The 20,998-nt window shown below is 44.7% G+C and overlaps 1 protein-coding gene and 1 long non-coding RNA gene across 2 annotated transcripts in view; one reads left to right on the top strand and one right to left on the bottom strand.

Moving 5' to 3' along the window:
* Positions 1 to 1,952: 1,952 nt before the first annotated feature.
* Positions 1,953 to 20,998, top strand: part of HMOX2 (heme oxygenase 2) — a 28,844-nt gene continuing 9,798 nt past the window's right edge. The window contains exons 1-2 of the mRNA XM_090024571.1: positions 1,953 to 2,104; positions 18,559 to 18,685. Coding sequence (XP_089880697.1) covers positions 18,597 to 18,685 — 89 coding nt within the window. The 5' untranslated portion in view covers positions 1,953 to 2,104; positions 18,559 to 18,596. The remainder of the gene's footprint in view (positions 2,105 to 18,558; positions 18,686 to 20,998) is intronic.
* LOC149854771 (uncharacterized) lies at positions 5,846 to 9,591 on the bottom strand. The gene is made up of 2 exons (XR_016438768.1): positions 6,703 to 9,591; positions 5,846 to 6,081 (listed from the first exon to the last, which is right to left on the bottom strand). It is a non-coding gene; the product is annotated as an uncharacterized LOC149854771 (long non-coding RNA).

Here is a 20,998-nt window from a genome sequence, read left to right as displayed (position 1 = left end):
AAGCCGCTGACAAGCAAAATTTGTGACTGCGCGTGTGTATTAAGGTGCAGCTGTTTTTCCGTCCCTTCCCCAGAATACTGGGATTGGAAGGGACCTCAGGGAAGGATCACAGTCACTGGGCAGCTACACGGTCAATATCAGAGCAGTCCTCCCCTCTTCCCCCTCCCACTCCTTAGTTTCTGTTTCCCTGCAAGCAAGCCTAGCTTTGAAACTCAAAACATCGAATGTCCTTGTTTTGTTTCAAGGGTATTTTGAAGCCTTTCGTTTCAATTTTGCTGTTTTGAGCTTGAAATAAGTTGATACAGCGTCAAAACGAAACACCCAATGAAATTTTGCACAGCCCTACTGGCAATGAGTGATAAGATGATAAGCCCAGGAGGGGAGTGAGCAGTGAAAGCAGATTCTGCCCCTTTATTCTGCTGGCCCTCTGTACAGCTCCTGTGTAACAGCAACTACTCAGCATCACTTACCATTGGCTCCTGCTTGGAAGGTTATCTTTACTGCAAGGGCTGCAAATGAACATTTTTCTTCTAGTGAAAATTTAGAGGAAATGGGATTGGATAATCTGTTTTGAGTGGCTATGTGGGTTTCACTGGACGTCATTATTATGAAGCTCTGAGTTTTAATAAAAAAGGCTTTTTTTATTTAGAAATTCACAAATCAACTTTATTTAAAAGCCTTAACTTCTGATCATTATATCAAGGAGCTGACATTTATTTGTTCAATGCTTTAAATGTCAACCACATTGACATTTATAGCATTCATGGTCTGTGAACTCCTAAGAAATGGAATGAAGCTGTTTCTGTATCTGATGTATGAGGGCATGAGGCATGGGGAGTGTGCCAATCCCATTTCCAAGGTGACTCTTATCTGCCAGGAAACTTTCCAGAACTTTTGAGTCCTATCCCTACCAAAAGGGACACTGTGCAGCTTGCTCTTCCTACTTGCAGAAGGCAAACCATCACCCTGTCTCACCATTACAGGCTGACTGGCAGCATCTCAGAACTGAGCTGCACAAATCAAATTAGCACTTTACTTCTGTTTTATGATAGACAGCAGAAGAAGTGGAGGATTTGCTCAGCCTACCTTTGATGATTCCCATCTCCAGCTTTCTTTTAGTTTCTAGGCTTTGAACTGGACTTGGAGGGCACAGGAAACTCCTAGAGGGTTCACTGCCATGCTCTGCATTTACATGAAAAATGTGGCAGGCAGGCATGCTGTTCCCGTGCCCAGGGTAGGTGCTCCAATTGCTCTGTGCTCACAGGGTTTTTTCATGCAGCTCATCAGAGCAGCAACCTGGTCCTGCGGGAGCAACATGTAACCCAGAATAAGAAATACCACAGAACCCAGCTGGTGTCACTCAGTGTGTGTCCAAGATAGTAAAAAACCAAATCCTGGTCTGTATCCAAGTCGGCCCTGTGTTTGTCCAGGAATAAACATTTCTTGGGATGGTTGGGACACATTGCCCTTCTAACCAGGGTTTGCTGAGCAGCGGACTGCACTGCTGCTTTTCGGCCATTGATTCAATGCTGTTATCCTGGGATAAACTCTGACCATCTCTTATCTCCCGGGAAACCTTTGTTAGGATTTATCCCGGGACAACAGACAGCCGTCTGTCTGGCCATGTCACTTTGTCCCGGGATAAAATGGTTTGTCCCTATATTAATGCCACGTGTGCTTGCGGCTGTAAAGGGAAGAAGTGGGCCGAGCGCCCCGGGCGCTGCCGGCACTTCGTCCCCCTTAGTTTATCAACCCGTTTCAAGCCGTGCGAGGGCAGGGCGGCAGGGCGGCACACCCCCTTGGGCCGGGACTTGTCGCCCCGCCCCCAGCGGGCGCGGAGGTGGCGGCGCGCGCCGAGGGAGCAAGTGCAGCGGCACGTGGATGAGACGGGGGCGGGGCTGTACGGGCCGGGGTCGTCGTCAGGACCCGGTTCTGTTGCGTCACGGCTCCAGCCACCAATGGGAGGCCTCGTTGGCGCAGCCATTTTATTTACTCACTAGTTCGCCGCGGCTCTGTCGCTTCGCGATAACTAATCGCGGCGGAGACTGGCGCGTGTCCCGCCCCTTCCGGCCGGGCGGGGGCGGCAGCGGTTGCGGCAGCGGCGGTGAGTGCTGCGGAAGGCGCTGGCTCAGGGGGGGGGGCCGGGGCCGGGGCCGGGGCCGGGGCCGCGGCCGCACGATCCGCGGGGTGGGCGGGGGCTGCCGCACTTCCAGCTCTTCCCTTCCCCCGCCTTCAGCCCGGAGCTGGCCGCGTCCGGCTCCCTCTGCGCCTTCGCTGTGATTGCTCGAATATGTGTAACGACTTTATAGCTGGTTCCTTTCCAGATTCGGCACAGGCCCTGCCTGCTGCCAGCTCCCAGCTGCCGGGCAGCGCAGCACGGCGTGCGGGGTGCTCCAGGTAGCAGCTGGGGAGACCGTAGCTCCTGCTATCTCCCCGCCATTGTGACCCCCCCAGCTGTGGGGGACCACGGCGGCAGCTGATGAGACTCTTAGTCCCGGCTGCACCCCACATGCAGCTGTACTGAGAGCCCCATCGGGCCTAGGACTCAGTCCCAGCTGTGTGTGGTCCCTGCAGCTGGGACCCCATCAGCAAAGCGGGCTCTCAGCCTGGGAGCCTGCTTTTTACTGATGTAAGAGGAGCCCAGGATCTAGTTGCCCCTATACCAGCAGTAAGCTGCAGTTGGATTTAATGTGCAATGCGTATGGCAGGCTGCACTATGGTGTGGATCCTGCATTAGATCTAGTCTGTATCTGCATGTGTAGAGGGGCCCTGTTTCCCAATTTTTTTTTTCCAAATATGAGGAAGTGGCCAGCATCGCTGGCGGTCGTGCATCGCCTTCTCATTGGTCATTATTGTTTAAAGAACTCTAGTTGACCTGCCAGTGAAATCAGAAGTTTTTTTTTGTTTTTTTGTTTTTTTTTTACCTGCTACTGAAATTTGGGCTGCCTCTTATTGTGTGGGTGCCTGATTGTAGCTGTTGTGATGACTGTCATTACTGCTGTCCATACAAAGCTCTTGTATTGGTATTAATATGTTAAAAGACAGCCAACCTGTGGCTACACTAAGAGTGAGAGCCTATTTTTGTGAACTGTTCTTTGCGCATATTGTATTTGAACTTCTATTCCCCTTTCCTTGTTGAGAACTGACACTTATCACTGAGTCCAGTTCAGTGTTAACTTGTGTACTGCAGCATAAAATGGATTTGAATGCATATAAGGTTTCTTTCTACATGGCAGCAGAGATGTGGGTTTTCTGGAAAATTTTGAATTGGAAAATTTCCAGTGCCCTAAATAGAGCGTGATCTGATTTAGCATGTTTATTTGACTTATATTTAGTAAACAAAACTGAAAAAGTACCCCATGTTAATTTTATGTCCCAATAGCCACAAGTATTTGAACTGAAATATTTGATTAGGGGAAAAAAGTAAATATAGCACACTTAATATGGTTTAAATGTTATACTCAAACAAATTCAAAGCTTCATGTGGAAAGAAATTATTGAAATACTAGCAACAATGTAAAGACAATACACAATAGCATGTGCTTCCCTTACATTTTTTGTTTAAATTTTAAGGAAAAAAAGGCACTGAAAACTGTTGACACTAATTTTAGCACACCCAAAGAACTGCAGGATGTGCTGTGCTGCGGTTTTGATTTGACCTGTGCAGCTAATTAGGTGGATTCATACCTTGATTTTTGGTTTGGCTTATTATGTGAGTGTATTTACCCTCCTGTTTACAAATCAATAAAACATACATGTACTGTTACACACTTCCCGGGCATAATCACCTGAAAAACATTAATTGCATCTTTGAAACTGCTAAGCTTGCCTAATATTGTATTGGCATCCATTCATTCATTGTTACTAATGAATATTATGAAACAATGAATTTTTAGAAATGGAAAATTTTCCACAGAAAAATAAAGCACTGGAAAATTTTCTGCTGCACATCTCTGCATGGCAGTGCTTCAAATTGCAGAACTGACAAATAAGGAAGTGTGTTGCATGGGAGAAGATTATTAGGAATTTCTAAATGTTGCAGGGGAAAAGTTGTTGCAGTGATTTCTCTTTGGGGAAAATAGGGTGATTTCCTATGTTGTCTTCTAGCTAAGGTTATCAAGGCTTTGGATGAGGGGGTGGGAGGGTGTGAAGGTGGATTTAGTCCACCACAACTCCAAGTGAAGGAAGAGCAGAAGCCAAGTCCTCATCTGCTGAATCACTTCCTCCATGATGGAAGATGATAAAATAGCATGGGGCTGTGTGGAGAAGGTGCTTGCCCCATAGTGCAAGCAGCCCCTAGCACCCCCAAGCTGGACAGCAACCTCAGGCCTGCCCAACTCACTCCCTACAGGGGCCTCAATCCCCCTCTTCTTCCCCACTTACCTGCTGGACCTGCCCTCAAGACTAGGGGCCATGTGCATATACTTCCAGTGTCCAAAGTAGGCGGATACATTTTTTTTTTTTTTTTTTTGTGCATACACATGGTGCCCCCTGTCTCACCTCCTTCCTTCTGCTTCCTTCCAGCTCTCTGCAGGCTGGGACTCTGCCAGCCTGCAGGGAGCTCCTTGCCAGCTGACTTCACATAAGATTGGATTTTTCTCACAAAGCAAATTTCTAGTATAATTAAGGTTGTCACATATAAGTGAATTTGTACAAAACGAATTCGCATAAAGAGAGACCCGAGTGTACTTTCTTTTTTCTTCAGGGACTTCACTGAGATTTGCAGCTAATTGAAGCAAATTCTGAGAGTGACTAAGATGCAGCTATCAGGTAGAAATAAATACCAATAACACCATTGAGGGCCTTTGTCCTTATATGGTGATGCAAATGGATGACAAAAACTATACCCACTGCTGTTGGAGTTGAACTTGCTTTCACTGATTCACCTGCTGGTGACATCCAAGTTTGATGTCATAAAAAGAATAAGGAAGTTTAGGTTTGAAATTGTTGAGCCTACAAAATAAAATATCCCCCACTTGTCAGAATCTGTTTAGCAACACAAGTGCCCATGAGCATATTGCTTCCATGCTCTTCTTTGCTTGTATGCTTTCAAACAGTAGGGTTAGATTTGAGTTTTGGTCCTTTGTGGGATTGGCCAAAATTACCAGAGGCTCAAAACTGTAATCCTGTTGTTTCAGTGTCTGCTCTGACACATTTGCTGTATGGTCTTTGGCAAATCACTAACCTGTTTGTTCCTTTTAGATCATTAGAATACTTGCTTACTTCTGAGAGCTTTCAGAAGGAATCATTAAGTTGACCTCATCTAGTGGTGTATTGGTGTGAGAAGAACTGCTTAGACACTAGGGGCACTACCAGCTTTCTGACTAGTCACATGATGACTCATTTTTTATCTTTCTCTGTAAATAGGAAAGAGAAATGTGTTCACTGTGAAACTGAGCCATTTGGGTCAGAGGCAACAGTGCTCTAGATATGTATTTAGTTTTCTAACCGTGGTAATCCATTAACAAGATACAAACAGTGCCTGACTTTCTTATACCTGCCTTATTTCTGGAAATTGCGTGAGACCGAGCAACAGTGGTATTGCTGTAATGACGCTGATTAGTACAGCAGCAGATAGGCCTTGTCAAATTTCTAATATTCCAGTGCATTATTTTTAGGCAAGGACTGCTTGAACAGTGGTGAATTCTGTTGACAAAATTTGTGATCTAGCAGCAATATCAGCTACTTTCCTAATGTAAATGGCTAAAACCCGTTGTGTCTGAGAGTTTAGATTCCTCAGTGGGCTTCACAGTGTTTTGGTTTCTAATCAAACCAGAGGAGTCACTTGAACCAATTACAAAATGATCTGCACTGCTTATGATTAAAGTGTCATAGGGTCTCTTACTTCCTTGCATTTGAACATTTTTGTGGGAGATTTATTATTATACAAGTACATAATAATTAATATAATGTTGATAATGAAGATGATATAGCAAGTTTCTAGCTGCCATGCTTGAGTGACTCTGATCCCTCGTGGTTTTCCTAGGGAAAGTTTTCTCACATCCCTGTTTTGTGTTTTTTGTTTTCTCTTCTTTCAACATTTTTTTTTCATCGAAAAGCTTTTCTGCCCTTGTCTTGCATCTGCATAAGAGAAAATAGAGCCAATCATTTTCTACAGATCCTGTAACTGTAACCTCTATTCAGATAGGTAATCTCATACACTGTTCACAGTTAACTGGCCCCTGTACAGCTAGATGCTTATTTCACTAGCTTTTCTGAGCGACTTGGGATAATTTAATTTAGGATGCTGTAGACTTACTATTACCCATATACATTGAGCTCTCAAGCACATAGCCTCAGGACTGAAAAAAAGACTATGCATCTACATAGATCAGGCACATATCCAAAAAATGTAAATACTCTGTGCTGTCAGTGCTAGGGTGTTAGCAGGCCCCAAACTATCTAACTTCCTGTCATTAGAAGTTTTGAAAATAGCAGCCTTCCTTTTGGGAGTTCCTTCTCCTTCACTCTTTCTGGTGGAATTAAAGGAAATACAACTGTGAACAAAGTAGGTGGATACAGTTATCTTATGTAGTTACCAAAGTACAGTTATTTGCAAAGTGAGCCATAGTTCTGAAAGATGCTACATACATAAGTGGTTTATGCATTTAACTAATATGCAGTAGTCAATTTGTTGCAATGTAACTAATAGACGAGTTGGATTTGGCAGTGATAATGCCATTTGTTGAATTATGCACTTACCCAGGATGCATATAAATGCTATCTTGTCACCTCTGTGCAAAGAAAGTTGCTCTCCTCTCATGGTCCTCTGTGGTCACTTCCCATCAGCCTCTGCAAACACTTCTCCATTTGCTTCCACCTCTGCCAGACATAGCCTCCTCTCTACTTTAGGGTATAGACAAACATACATTTGTAGCTGTTTCATGGGGGAAGAAGGAAAATACATGAGCTTAGTGCACTACTAAGTATAGTAAAACTGCTCCAGCTAACCCTGCTTCATCTGTGGACAAAGTTGGGCCAATTTAGCTCGCATGTATCATTACAGGATCATGCAAACACAACAACTGTAGCATAATAGCTGCTGTTTGCTTCTGAGCAGCAATTCCCCTTCCCCTTTTGAAGCCACTATAAATGTATGTTTGTTCACAAAGTTCTTATCAAGCATCATGCAAAACCCTCTTCTGTGCTGTCTATAGTCCACCTCTGTTTGCATTGTGACTGGCACATCTTGTACACTATTCAAGTTTCCACTTAATATTTGGAAGCTGTAATACAGCATATCTGTGTGCTCTAGGAATTGATGTGGATAAGGATTTGCTAGTGCTTTCTTTTGCTGTTTGTCCAAAGAAGTACCAAAGGATTATGCTGTAGGGCATTGTGTGCTGGCAGGTCTGAATTTCAGGTAAAATAGAAGTCCAGGCTACAGTTGGCAAAGGCTATAGACACTTTTTTGCAAGAGGGATAGGCATATTAATGCCAGTGTTCTGGCCAAGTTACTGCCCAAGCAGTGACTGTATTTGCACCTTACTAAATTTTCCCTTTAGTTTTCACTGGATAGAATTCCACTTGTCCCAAGCTGCTGTGCAATACAGTTGTGTGCTCTACTTCAGAGGTGGCTGTACTTCACTGGTGGAGGAGGTTATTTCTGGATATATTTGTTTGTGAAAGAATCCTGAGGTTCTTTAGGATAAAGGTTTTTTATGGCAGTAGTGTGTCTGATGTATGGCTCACAGGTAGCATGTTACCTGTGGACCCTTTGATTCTGCTTACAGCCACAGAATGCTAAAAAAGTAAAAGAAAGAATAGGGCGGATGCTGTTGCCCACAATGTCACTTGCTCAGTATTGTTGCCTGTGGACTAGCAAAGGTTGGGGACTATTGATTTCTAGTATTCTAGGGTCTTTTCTAAGCTGTAAGGTGTTGACCGTTCCTCATGCCAGGGTATTGTTTTGAAGTCCTCTCAGTTTACTATCCGAATTGAATCCAATGAAGAGCTTTGAAGATGAGGTTCTTAAATGCTATTACGCCTTCTTCCCTTCCTGCCCCCCCCCCGCAGTAATGTTTCCATTGTGAAGTGGTGAATAATACATTTGTCACAGCCTTGTACATTGTGAGACTTGTCACCCTCCCAGTGCTTTATACAACTCGGTTGTACTGTCTGATGCCCTGCTTGGCATCTGCTGCACACATCTGACTCGATAGAAGCTTTCCATTGTAAAGGCAATAATGGATTCAACGTGTCATTCTGTGTATGAAAAGAGCAGAGTTGGAGGGCTGGACACTGAAATGGTACAGTTGCCTCTTCACTTCCTGATACCTTCTATGTCAGGGGCAGGCAGTTATTTTGGGTGGAGGGCTGCCTGACAGGCAGCCAGGGGCAGGCAAATATTAATTTTCTAAACTTTTTAGGGGCCCTGTGGGCTGGCCCACAGACCACATTTTGCCCACCTCTGTTCTGTGTATGTGTGTGTATGAACAAAAGGACAGGATAACTCCCCAGACTGTTCTCTGTTTAACTTGAGTTTGGAAGTGCTAACTTCTCATGCCTTTACATAAAAAATAGATAGGCTTCCTGTCTCCCACAGTGGCCAGTTCCAGCCAGTACGAAATAAGGATGAGTGTTCTCATAATGCACTTTTTCTTTTGTCACAGAGCAAACTTCTTCCTGATCAAATTGTACCTTGAAAATTGACAGGTCAGGCTGATGGACTTTCTTACTTGCAGAGATGTGTTCTTGTTCAGAGAGGGTGTAATTGTTCAGTTTCAATGGGCATTTTTACACATTGAAAAGTGCCCAGTGCTGAGAAAATAGTGGTAGCGCGCTTTTGATCTAAAATACCTCGGAGGTGCTTTAGTTCAAAAGTGCATCACCACCATTTTCTATGCACTGATGTGCATTTCACCTCTTATACAACTGCACGTGGCACAGCGCAGCGCGCCTCAGCTTGTGTGCAGAGCAGACACAATTAATTGAGTCTGCTCTGAAGTGGTGGGTCTCCGGTTCATCACAGGAAAAAAAGTGTGTGTATAAATGCCCAGTATGCCCCCCTGCTTAAACTCTTGCTGTAGAGGACATCTTTTATGTCCAAAGTATTAACTAATTTATTACTAAATATAATCTGAATTATGAAGTAAAGTTAACTGTAACTGATGACACAGTATGTGATTATGCTGAACAGTGCTTTGACAGGGTTCAGACCCTTGTAGTCTCAAAAGCCTCCTGGTTGTTTGCCTTGTTCTAAGGAAAGGCTGAATATTATGTTTTGATTTTTTCCTCAAATCTTTTCTCTTCTCTGGTATTTTGTGAAGTATGATCTGAATGAAGATGTCTGAAAAGTAGACTTTAGTTCAGTGTGAAGTATCAAGGTAAGCTTGTATGGGAAAACTGAAAATCTGTTTAAGTAACAGCAGCCCATCCTCTCTAGGGGGTTTTGACATTTGACATGGGGCTACCATTCCCTTTTCTGTGGAAAAGCTAAAACTTCAAGTGATTTTGTTTTCCAGATCTTCCTGGAGATATGCTTATGCATGTGCCTGGAATGTAAATCTCCTTCTTTTTTTCCCTTTTTTTTTTTTTTTTTTTTTTTTAATGTAAACTTTTAAAAACTTTAAATCCAGATGAATTCCTTCCATGAAGTGGATTACATTTAAGTAGGAATGAAGCACTGTATTTTGGAGTAAGTGTGCCCACACATGTTCTTACTGGAGGAATAGCTCTGTGTGTAGATGAGTCCTGAGCTTTAAGAATTTAGCTCTAATCACTCCATTTCCCTCACCTAGAAGGCTTGGGGACCTCCCTTCATACAAGTCTTCCCCAACAGATGGGAAGATGGGTACAGAATCTAAGCGGCAATCCAAGGTCATACAGTGTCAGAGGAAGCACCAAGAAGTCCCTGACTTGAAGACCCCTTTTGTAACAACGAAACCAGAATATTTGCCATGGTGATGCCATTGTGAATTGATAGTGTAAACAGTGCATGGGGTGTCCTGGGAGAATTGGCTGCAGTTTTGGATGGATTGTTATTTTGGGAGAAGGATGTATTCTTGAAACTTAGAATTTTAGATTTCATTTTGCCAGAGAATTCATTCTTGAGGCCACTGTCTGTTACTTGCTTATAGTCATCAGCGCCCTTGGTTTCTTGATCAGGCAGTCACTCACCTCACCAACTTCCTCCTCCTGTGCCTTGCACTCCAGTTCCTCAGTCTCTGCCTCCCTGTTCAGGGCCTGGGGGTTGGGGTGGAGCAGGTGCCAAGGCACAGGGTTGATAGCTCAGAGATTGCAAGTTTGAGGCCATAGCAGAAATACTCATGGCTTGTCAGTTTCTAACAAATTTCTGAGCTCTACTAAATACCTTGTCACAAGGACACATAAAAGGAAAGGGAAGTAGATGCGTAAGTAGCTGGCTACTGACTACAGAGGTCCCAGGAGAATAGGTAAAACCTTGCCAGATCTTTGTGACTAGCATTTCTAAGCAGAGTGGAGTGGAGTTGCACCAACTCGTGTTTTTTTCTGAAGCTAACTGGCCTTGTTATTTTTGCTTATGTAGGACATAGAGCTCTTAAATAAAGGTAGAATCATTTTGGGGAGCTAACTTTAGTCTCTGCCGTTCATTCAGTAGTCGCTGTCTAAATCAGTCTATGTAAGCTTATCAGATGATTTTAACTCCTTATTTTCAAATTTCTCTGCTTTATGAATAAATTCAAAATTTGGACAACTGAAAGACTGAGCTGTGCTAGCCCTGAGACTAACATGAAAACTATGGAGGCATTTTTAATCTCTCTTTAATTTATCACAGTTATCCTTTGAAAAGTCAGCACTTCCTTATTGAAGTGCTTTTCTCCAGTACTCATGTCTAAGTCTGATTTAAATCAGAGGGATTAATGTCCTTTTTAGAGAGAAATTATGAAATGGGGTCAGAGGTGTGGGTTTTCTGGAAAATTTTGAATTGGAAAATTTCCCAATGCCCTAAATAGGGCATGATCTGATTTAGCATGTTTATTTGACTGACTTTTTTAGTTTTGTTTACTAAATATATCCTGTGTTAATGTTATGTCTCAACAGCCACAAGTATTTGAACTGAAATATTTGATTAGGAAGAAAATTAAATACTGTACACTTAATGTGGTTTTAAATGTTATATTCAAACAAATTAAAAGCTTCATGTAGAAAGAAATTATTTTTATTGGAATACTTGTAACAAGTAAAGACAATGCACAATAGCATGTGCTTCCCTGACATTGTTTGTTTAAATTTAAGAAAAGCTATTGACGCACTAATTTTAGCACACCCAAAGAACTGTGTATGATATGCCATGCTTTGGTTTTTATTTGACCTGCACAGCCAATTAGGTGAGTTCATAACTTGATTTTTGGTTTGGCTTATTATGTGAGTGTATTTGCCCTCCTGTTTACAAATCAATAAAACATATATGTACTGTTACATACTTCCTGGGCATAATCACCTGAAAAACATCAATTGCATCTTTGAAACTGCCAAGCTTGCCTAATATTGTATTGGCATCCATTCATTGTTACTAATGAATTTTATGAAACAATGAATTTTTAGAAATAGAAAATTTCCCACAGAAAAATAAAGCATCGCCTCACATCTCTGAATGGGGTTAGGAGCATGCTAAATTGCAAGCAGTTGCCAAGAAACATAGAAGGAACGTTCTTTTTGGGAGAATTACCAATTTTTATAGGAAATTTTAGATCTAAAACACTATTTTCAGCACATTTCACATGCTCTGTATTAACAGTTCTATGCTGCACCAATTTCATAACTATGGCAAAGAGGTGATGAGTCAATGTCGGGTAATCTTAGGGTACCTGATTGATTAGTGGGAGGTGCATATGAAGAAGAGAGTATTTATTAGTTTGGTAGTAGCAGTAGGATGCAACCACATTTTAGTTTGTCCTATTGTTGCATTTGCTTTTGCTTTTCCATGAGGAAATTTCTTGGCTTTTTTGGCTCTGCTTCTTTTAAGAATTGGAAGCAATGCAGGAGCACCCTTCTTAGGACAGATGACAGCTGCTTTTCCCTTAGCTGCATCAGCACCAGCTCTGTTGTGCTGAGGTGTCTTCTGAAAGGCTGGCTTTTCCCAAGGAACATAAGCCTGAACTTCAAGATAATTTGGAGGGAGGGTTCTTATTTTTAGAATCTGAATTTTAAAATATTGGCACTAGCACTAGAGCAAACTGAACTCAAATAGTGGCTGTGATCTTGGCCTTCTGGCCAGAACTAAAGGGGCAATGTGAAGGCAATAATGCACTGCTTCTGTATGCTATTGGAGTAGACTCTATTAATTGCAGGATTTCTAGATGGACTTGGGCAAGTCACTTAACTTTAGCCTCACTTCCCCCTTGTAAAAAGAGGTGCACTTGTCTTATGGTGTATAGAGCTTGATTAAATGTCTGTGCAGCCCTCAGAGGTCACGTACTGTTTGCTGAACTGGTATCTGGGGAATTGGTGACCTGATCAAACAGAGTACAAAGTATGGGTGTGGAAATAAAGCTTACAAACCTTTGTCCCCCTGCCACTTCCACTGGCATTATCCTTTCCAACAGAAAAGCCATGAAGTAGACTTGCAACCATTTTCTAGAAAGCCTGAAGACTGGGACATTGCCTGCCCTTGGGGAGGATCATAATGGGGGTTCAGGGCTCTGAATTCCTAAATCACTAGCATTTCGCTGCCAGACTCGGTTTCAGTCTTGCTGCATGAAGCTAAAGTCCATTACATAGCCTGATTGGGTCTTGGCCTAGTTCTAACTAGGCTGATTACCAGCACAATCATTGCCCTTTGGGTCAAAGTTGGCAGCGTTAGAGAGGGCTGAGAGCATGGGTCATAAATTGAGTAACTCCCCCTGAGTGCAGGGACTACCAGGTTTGGATGAGGCATACTGGGCAAGGCAGGCTTTGCCCTGCTTCTGCTTGTGCTGTACACTGTATATATAAATATAACTCCATTCTTCAGAGCATTCCAGCTGGAACCTTGAGCCTGCATAAAATTCAGTAACCTTTTTAATAAGGTTGCTGGGAGGTCAGTCAGTTCTGGGAAGCTGAAAAAGAGGGTTAAGAAACCAGCAGTAGGTAACTGGAAGAGTAGCTATAACTCCATGGACATCAGGAAGGTTAAGGAGCTTGGAGCACAAGTGGAGTTCACACTGATCCTTCCTGTGGAAGGCAGGGGTCCTGGCAGAGACCATATTATTCTGAAAGCGAATGCGTGGCTGAGAAGGTGGTCTCAACATGAAGGCTCTGGCTTCTACAACAGGCAGATGTTCTTGGGAGGAGGACTACTATCAAGAGATGGGCACCATCTGATAAGAATAGGGTTGAGCATCTGTGAGCATCACCTGGCCAAGTAAGAAGAAGGGCTTTAAGCTAGGTTTCACAAAGGATGGTGATCAAAACCCTCCAGCAGCAGAGCATGCAGTCCAGATGGGAAAGGATTTGAAGCACCTCACCTCTGGAAAAGGGCTAGTGTCACAGGATGGCAACAAGTGGCACAAAAAGGAAGTGAGGAGGTCAAAATGCTAAATGTATCCAGTGCACATGTGAGAAGCCTGGGGAATAAACAAGATGAGTTGAAAGCTGCAGTCTGTGAAAAGAACTACAATCTGATTGACATCACTGAGACCTAGTGGTACAGGTCTTTTGACTGGAATGCGAACATCAAGGGTTTTAAAAAGGACAGAGTTGGGATGAAAGGTGATGGTGTTGCCTTTTATGTCAGAAGTGCATGCGCTTTTTCCCTGGTTCAGGAGGAAGAAGATGACAAAGCAGAATGCATCTGGGTGAAGATAAAAGGTGAAAGACACAGCACAGATTATAAAGGTGGGGATTTATGATAGGCCACCAAATCAGGTAGAGGAGGTAGATGAGGCACTCTTCAAGAATATGATAAATCTATACAAAAGCTGTGAGATGGTACTGATGGGAGACTTCGATTTTTCTGGACATCTACTAGAAGAACATTGTAGCCAAATATAAAATGTCACGCCTAAATTGTGTGGATCCTCCAGAAAGTGGAGGATGCAACTAGTGGATTATCTATCTTGGATCTTGTCCTGACCAACAGGAAAGAACTGGTGGAGGACGTAAAGGTGATGGATAACTTGGGAGGAAGTGATCACAATATGCTAGAATTACAGATCCTGAGATGGGGAAAGCATAAGGTCAGCAAAATTAGGATGCTACATTTCAAAAAGCGGGCTTCATCCAACTCAAGGAGCTAGTAGGCATGGCATCATGGAGAATAGATTGAAGGATAAAAGTGCCCAGGAGGCCTGGGAGCTTCTAAGGGGCACAGTATTAGAAGCCCAACAAGAAACTGTCCCAACATGATGGAAACACAAGAAGCCTGGTAAGAGACTAGTGTAGCTGCACAAGGAACTTCTGAAGTACAAGTGCATCAAATGCAAGAGGAAAGCATACAGGAAATGGAAGAATGGGCAGGACACCAAGGATGCATACCAGGAAATATAGAAGACAAAGGTAAAGAATGAGCTGCACCTGGCAAAGGAGGTAGAGGACGAGATGAGGTTTTGTAAGTATGTTGGCCGAGAAAGATGGACCTGGGAAGTTGCAGGTTAACAAGCCAGGGGGAGCACCTAACCCAGAGGTGGGCAATTATTTGGGTTGGAGGGCCACTGAAGGAGTTCTGATAAGCTGTTGTGGGAAGTGGAGATGCTGACCTGGTCCAGCACAAGGGAGTGGGAGGGAGCAACTCATCCTGTCTGGCCCTGGGGGCACTGGATGGAGCAGGTGGGCGGGTGGGGTCTCCATGGAGACCGGCCTGAGACCCCCGTGGGGCTGGTCACACTTAGCTGGGCAGATGGCATGGGGCTGCAGGTGGGTGGTTGGGTGAGTTGGGAGCAGTGTCCAGGGATGGGATGGCAGGCAGGGCTGGGGCCGGGATCATGGGACAGTGACTGACAATGCAGGGCTGGGGCCTGGGGCAGAGCCACAATACACTTCTCATATGTCCTCACCTGCAGAACTGGTGCCCGCTGCTGGGACAGGTGGGGAGTGAATTGCAGCTCTGCCCCAGGATCCAGCTCAGTGCTGTCACCACCCTGCAGTCCCAACCCTGACCCTGTCTGCCTGTCCTGCCCTATGTCATCCACTCCATGGAGACCTTGCCTGCCCACTCTGTCTGGTGCCCCCAGCAGTGGGTACAGGCCAAATGGGCCCAGGTGCCTGGGAAGTGAGGCCAGGTCCAGTGGTGGCAGTGGAGATGCTGGCAGTGGGAGGGAGGGGGAGGGGTAAGGTGGGAATAGTACTCATAGCGTATGAGGCTAAAGAAGAAAACGGTGGTCAGCCTAATCAGTTAAGCAATTAGCTGTTTGTACACAGGTGCTCTCTCCTGTTCAGCATGGGGGCTTTACCTGAGTTGTGTTGTCTGGCTGGGCTTGACACCCCTCTGTTCTCCCCTCCCCATTCCATCAAAGGGCCCAGGGAATATCTCCCAGCAGCAGCCCTGTCTGAGCTGCTGTGTTATCAGTTAACCATTTAAATGATAGAATTAGAGATTGGTAAATGGATAATTTTTTTAAAGATATGTACATCCCTACTTGTTGTGGGCTGGATGGAATCCCTTGGCAGGCTGGATCTGGCCTGCAGACCATATTTTGCCTGCCACTGCGTGTCTGCAGTGAGGGAAGTGATGCTTTCCCTCTTCTTTATGGTAGCACTTCAAAGAGAGAAGTATTTGAAGACTGCTCTCATTTCCCCTCTTAAGCACCCTTTTCTTCAAGCTGAACATAGATTTCATAGATATTAAGGCTGGAAGGTGCCTCGCAGGTTCATTGGATCCAGCCCCTGCCCAAAGGGCAGGAAAGTGAGCTGGGGTCAGATGACCCCAGCAGGGTGAGCATCCAGGCTTTTCTTGAATGTATCCAGAGTAAGTGCTTACCTAGGGGGGAAAATTCTGGGGGAATCTATTCCAGACTCTGGAGACTTGGACGACAAAGAAGTTTTTCCTTGCGTCCAGTCTAAAATGGTCTTCCAGCAGCTTGACTGTTAAACCTCATCTTTTCTTAGGGTGCCCTGGTAAACAGGCATTCTTCCAGATCCTGATGCACACCTTTTTTATACTTATAGGCTGCCACCAAGTCCCCCCAGAGCCTTCTCTTTTCCAGGCTAAAGAGTCCCGTGCATCTCAGCCTCTCCTCGTAAGGCCTGTTCTCTTGACCTCTGATCATGCATGTGGCCCTCGTTTGGACTCTCTCAAACTTCTCTACATCTTTTCTAAAGTATGGAGCCCAGAATTGGATGCAGTATTCCAGCTGCAGCCTCACCGAGGCCAAGTAAAGGGGCAGGATGACTTCTTGGGTCGGGGCCCCTTGGCCAGTCTGCGGCAGGGAGACAAAGACAGCACCAAGTTGAAAACTGCAGTTTTTGCTTCCCTCCTGATTAGGAGCAAGCAGGGCCCTTCCACCAGTCAGTGGTGGGGCACATGCACAGGGGACCCTGCAAAATTAAAGGAGCTGCAGTGCAGCATACTTCCACTGTGAATCTGGTAGGGTCTACGCATGTGCCTGGCTGTCGGTAGCTGATCTGCCAACGCAGCTTTGTGCTAACTAGCATGGCTTGCAGTCTGCCTTGTTATCTTGGTTACTGTTTTCTGTGCCTCAAACTATAGATGTGCCAGATCAATGCACCTTAAGTTGACCAGTGTATTTGCTGCTAATGGGGAGGGGGCAGCAGTATAAGAGGGTGAATTATTTCTGGTCAGCCAGAATATGTTCAGGAAAATGCTTTGTAAATAAGTAGGAGGCTTGGTCTGTGCCCATCTGACCCCCGATTTGCCATCTTTAACTTTTAAGCTAAAAACAGATGCTGCCTTTGTGCTGCCATAAACTTTTTTTTTTATGGGGGAACAAAGCAGAAACAAGCTGATGTCCATGCTCTGTTGTGCCACAGATGCCTAATTTTGTGGCCACAACCAAGGTGATATTAATTTGTGCTGCTATTTTGCAGACTATCTGTTTGCTTTGTGATGGCAGAGTGTGGGCAGCCTGGAACTGGCTGTGCTCTCTAGCCACCCTTGGCAGGTTCTTTGGGGTTCAAGGGCTGGATCTTGTGTGCCCCTGCAATTAGTCTGCAGGGGTGTTCAGGGGCTCAATCCTCCATACCCCTGGAAGCCCTGGGAGTGCTTTCCCAGATTCTCCACTTGCAGAAAGTGTGCCCAGGAATCCCCCAGCAGGGGATTCCCTGGACTTGCATATCATGTTGCCATGCCCTGAATCAGTTTGCCCAGGTTGGAGTTGTCCTGTAGGATTGAGTCCAACGCTGAAGAACAATGGACAACATCTGTTACCCAACAAAGCGGATCAGCTGTGCTGGAATACATCCCAGCACAGCCAGTGCTGCAACAAAAAGGACATGGTTTTTCAGCCTCCATGAACCTGTGTATCTACACTGAATTTTCTCATTCATAAAATAGGGAATGAGGCAATAGCAGTCAAATGGCTTGCTCGAGGTGTTGGTGTCATAAGTCACGTGTATGATTTCTAGTCCTGCTCACTGCCTCTATTGTTCTGCATGCTGCTTTATCTGCAGCTTTTCAAATAGCCTGCTGGCACCTGTTAGCCAGGAGATTCTATGCTACATATGGTCTTAGTGGGTCATCCTAAATGAAATCGCTTCATGAGCAGGGGAGACATGTTTGGTCACTGCTCTTTGGAGGTGTGGGGTGGGACAGCCCAAGAAAGGCTGTTTGGAAAACCCTGCTCCTGCTTTTAAAGACATTGCTTTGCAGTTTGCAGGCCTGTTTTTCTGGCATTGTTTTACCAGCCCTGTGACTCGCATCTCTTCCCTTCCAGATATACAGCATTGCAGGAGAGGCTTTTGTTAGTCCCTAGCCCAGCTGTCTGTCTCTAAAGCTTAGCTGACTAAACTGGCTGTTGTGAGGAAGAGATGCTGCGTGTTGCTGCTGGAACCTGTTGGCGCATGGGATGAACAAGCAGATTGCAGTCCAAGCCCCAGTAATTAAAAGTTGCAGGAGAAGTTCTGAAGGAGAGGGGTTCACTTCCTTGCCTCGTCATTTTCTCCACTCTGCATCTAGCTTTTCTGCCTTTGGATTAGAGGCTTGGCAATCCTAATGGGGGGAAAATTGTTTTGCTCACAGTGGTATAGAGGCAGTTAATATTTCAGGCTTCTATTTTTGTTCATTTGGCATCTGTCCCTGAGAGGGAAAATGACTTGGGTTGCACAGTGAATCATTGGTTTCTTCTGTACCCAAGGCTGCCAGGTTATCAGTGTGCTTCCTGCTTCTAATACAGCATGTGAGGCTCTGAGCTGAGGCTGTCAGTTCCTTTGCGCAGAGCTGCAGGGACTTCTTGTAGTCTAAGATGCAACTGGATCATTAATCGGTAATGCTGTATATGTTGAGTGGACACAGTGAGACTGTCAGGGGCATGCCTGTCAGTTATCCCTGCCAGTTTCTGAGTTAACAGCCGTCAGTGCCTTTCTTTTATCCTACTCCTCATGGTTTAGGAAGCGTCCCCTGTATTAAGGTGTTGCATCAGTTCTTTATTCACTAAAATATTGCTGGAATAGCTGGATTGACAGATGCTGCTTGTTTTCAAACAGGGCCAGAGTTGAGGACAACAGACTGGGGCTGTGTGGCGATGTTGTCTGATGTAATGGAGACTTCAGAGGGAGTAGATGAAGCAGAAGTGTTACACTACGAAGAAATGGAAGAAGAAAGCGATGTTAGGTGAGTCCTGTGGGCCCTCTTGGGAAATGTGAACAGTTAGCTGTTCAACCAGAACTATACATTTCCTAGCAGGAAATTCAGGTGAGCAGGTCAAAGGCAAACATGATATTGCTGTCCTCTTTCCTCCAGTTCTGCAGGCAAGTCTGGAATGTGGGCACGTTTTTATCCTATTCTTCTCCTTCTAAGCCCACTAGGAGAAGAGAGATCAGTGAACGGCCAGAATGAGAAGTTGGGCAGAATGCTGCATTCACAGCTCAAATACAGCTTGTCTTCCTGGGGTGCACACAGCGATCTCCTCCTTCACAGTTTCCCAACTGGTGGTTTGGGCATGGTGCAGTTAGGCTGCAATGGCCAGGGCTAGGGAAGAGGAATGGTTTAAGCTCCCCGAATTTTCCCACAGCATTCTGCTGAGATACCACTATGCTGTTCTAGACATGCCACCTCTGGGACAGGAATTGGTATGGCTGCCTCGGTACGGTGCTGCTTAAGGGGTAAATAGCTCAAATTCTCATGTAGGCAGTGTCATGCTATTTGACAGGTAGGGAGACTGAGTCACAGGAGGAGCTGCAGAATGTGACTTGCTGTGACTGGCTGACTGATTCAACAGGAAGCCTACTAGCTAGACAACATTACTGATTCCTTGAGCCATCTAGTTCTTTACTGATGATGAGTGTGAATGTCTCATTGCTTGTCTTGGGGTACCCACTTCACCTCTTGTAAGGTGTAGGAAAGAAGGTATTGGATCTCCTGGAGTATAATTAGTGTTTCTACGTATCATTTACAGTAGGATGCTCTGGTCTTTCCTCTTAGAATCTGATGGCTTGGAATATGTTCCATATTACACTTGAATACATCCTGCCATTTATTCTTTCTCCTGAAATCAACTTGGAAAGTTTAAGGTTTCACACTTCCTTGTGTATAGGGAAATGGGAGGAGAGGAGGGTAAGCTTGCTGCTGCCGTTTGCCAGGGCAAGAATTGGACTTAGGGACTTACGAACCTGAATTAAGAGATTCATCCTGTGAAACTTGCATTAGTTTTGGTAAACATTTCACTCTATGTTCATTTTAACTTGTCTTTTATTTTTATTAACAACAAATAGTGTATTGGTTTTATGGCTTCAAAGCTGCCTGTGATTTTAGTTTTGAGCAGAGAAATGCTAATTATATTGACCACATCATAGAGTGAGTGGTATGGTTTAATTGGCATGAGATGAATGAACTTTTGACATTATCCATTAGTCAATTATGCAGCCTTCTTAAAAGACTAGTTACAGGCCTTGAAAGCAAAAGAAAAACTTCTGGAACTCTTAAAAAAATAAGCTTAGGGGTAAGTGTCATGGCTACTAAAATCCAAGATCTCATGGTGTACTAATGCATGAGCAAGTCTTATGCTACTGAGAAAGAGGCCTCCTAGATGTCTGTTTTTATATTGGTGTGTTTCTGCTCTAATGAATAGGGCCCTGACAAACTCATGGATTTATTTTGGAAAATGTGCAGCACATGTGGGTAAAGTATAATTTTTCATGGAACTACCACTGATCTTGGCAAATGGGTCCTGGCAGTTCTGTGAATATTCCATGAAAAATTATACTTTACCTGTGCATGCCCCACGTGTGGCAGGCACCAAGCAGTGGGGGAAAATATTTGCGGGGGCCTCAGCCCCACCTGACCCCTACCCCTTCCTCCCATGGGTCTGTTGTAGGACTAGTGTGTGCTGTGACTGTAAGCAGTGGCAGAGTAGCAGCAGTGCACCAAGCACTGCTGGGTGCTGTGGAATGGCAGTGCAGTGGTGCTGGTGCTGTTGTCAGCTGCTGTGAAAGGTTTTTGGGGGGCTAAGTCCTGCTAGCCCTGGCATTCTGCCACCTATGGCAGGCAACACATGCCCTGGTCCTCCAAAACCTCTTCCCCTCCTCCCTATACACTTAGCTTCATCTGGTTGCATCCTGGCTGTGCCCCCAGCATGTGCTTGTAGGCTGGAATGCTGTGAAAGCCCAGGTTTCCCTTTGCAGGCTGGAACACTGCCGGTCTGCAAAGAGAAACTTGTGCTTTTGCACGTTTTTCTGGCACAGGCTCGCAACGCTTAAAAATAGCAGTGTGGGGCTAATTTCACAGTATCCATACAGTCCACAAAATCCCAATTTTTCTCGGGGCCCTACTAATGAATGGCAAGATGTTGGACCTTCAAGTTTGAATTGAACCGGTTTTGCATAGGACCCCCCTCCCTTTTGACCACGTCTTGAGCTGATAAATCAGAGGCCTGAAATACATCAAGGAATCTGTCATCTCTAGGTTATTTATTATTTCTTATTCCAC

Source organism: Crocodylus siamensis, chromosome 12 (genome assembly GCF_052110815.1).
Source record: "Crocodylus siamensis isolate JL-2025a chromosome 12, ASM5211081v1, whole genome shotgun sequence".
Lineage (NCBI taxonomy): Eukaryota > Metazoa > Chordata > Crocodylia > Crocodylidae > Crocodylus > Crocodylus siamensis.
This window is presented reverse-complemented; position numbering and strand designations above follow the sequence as displayed.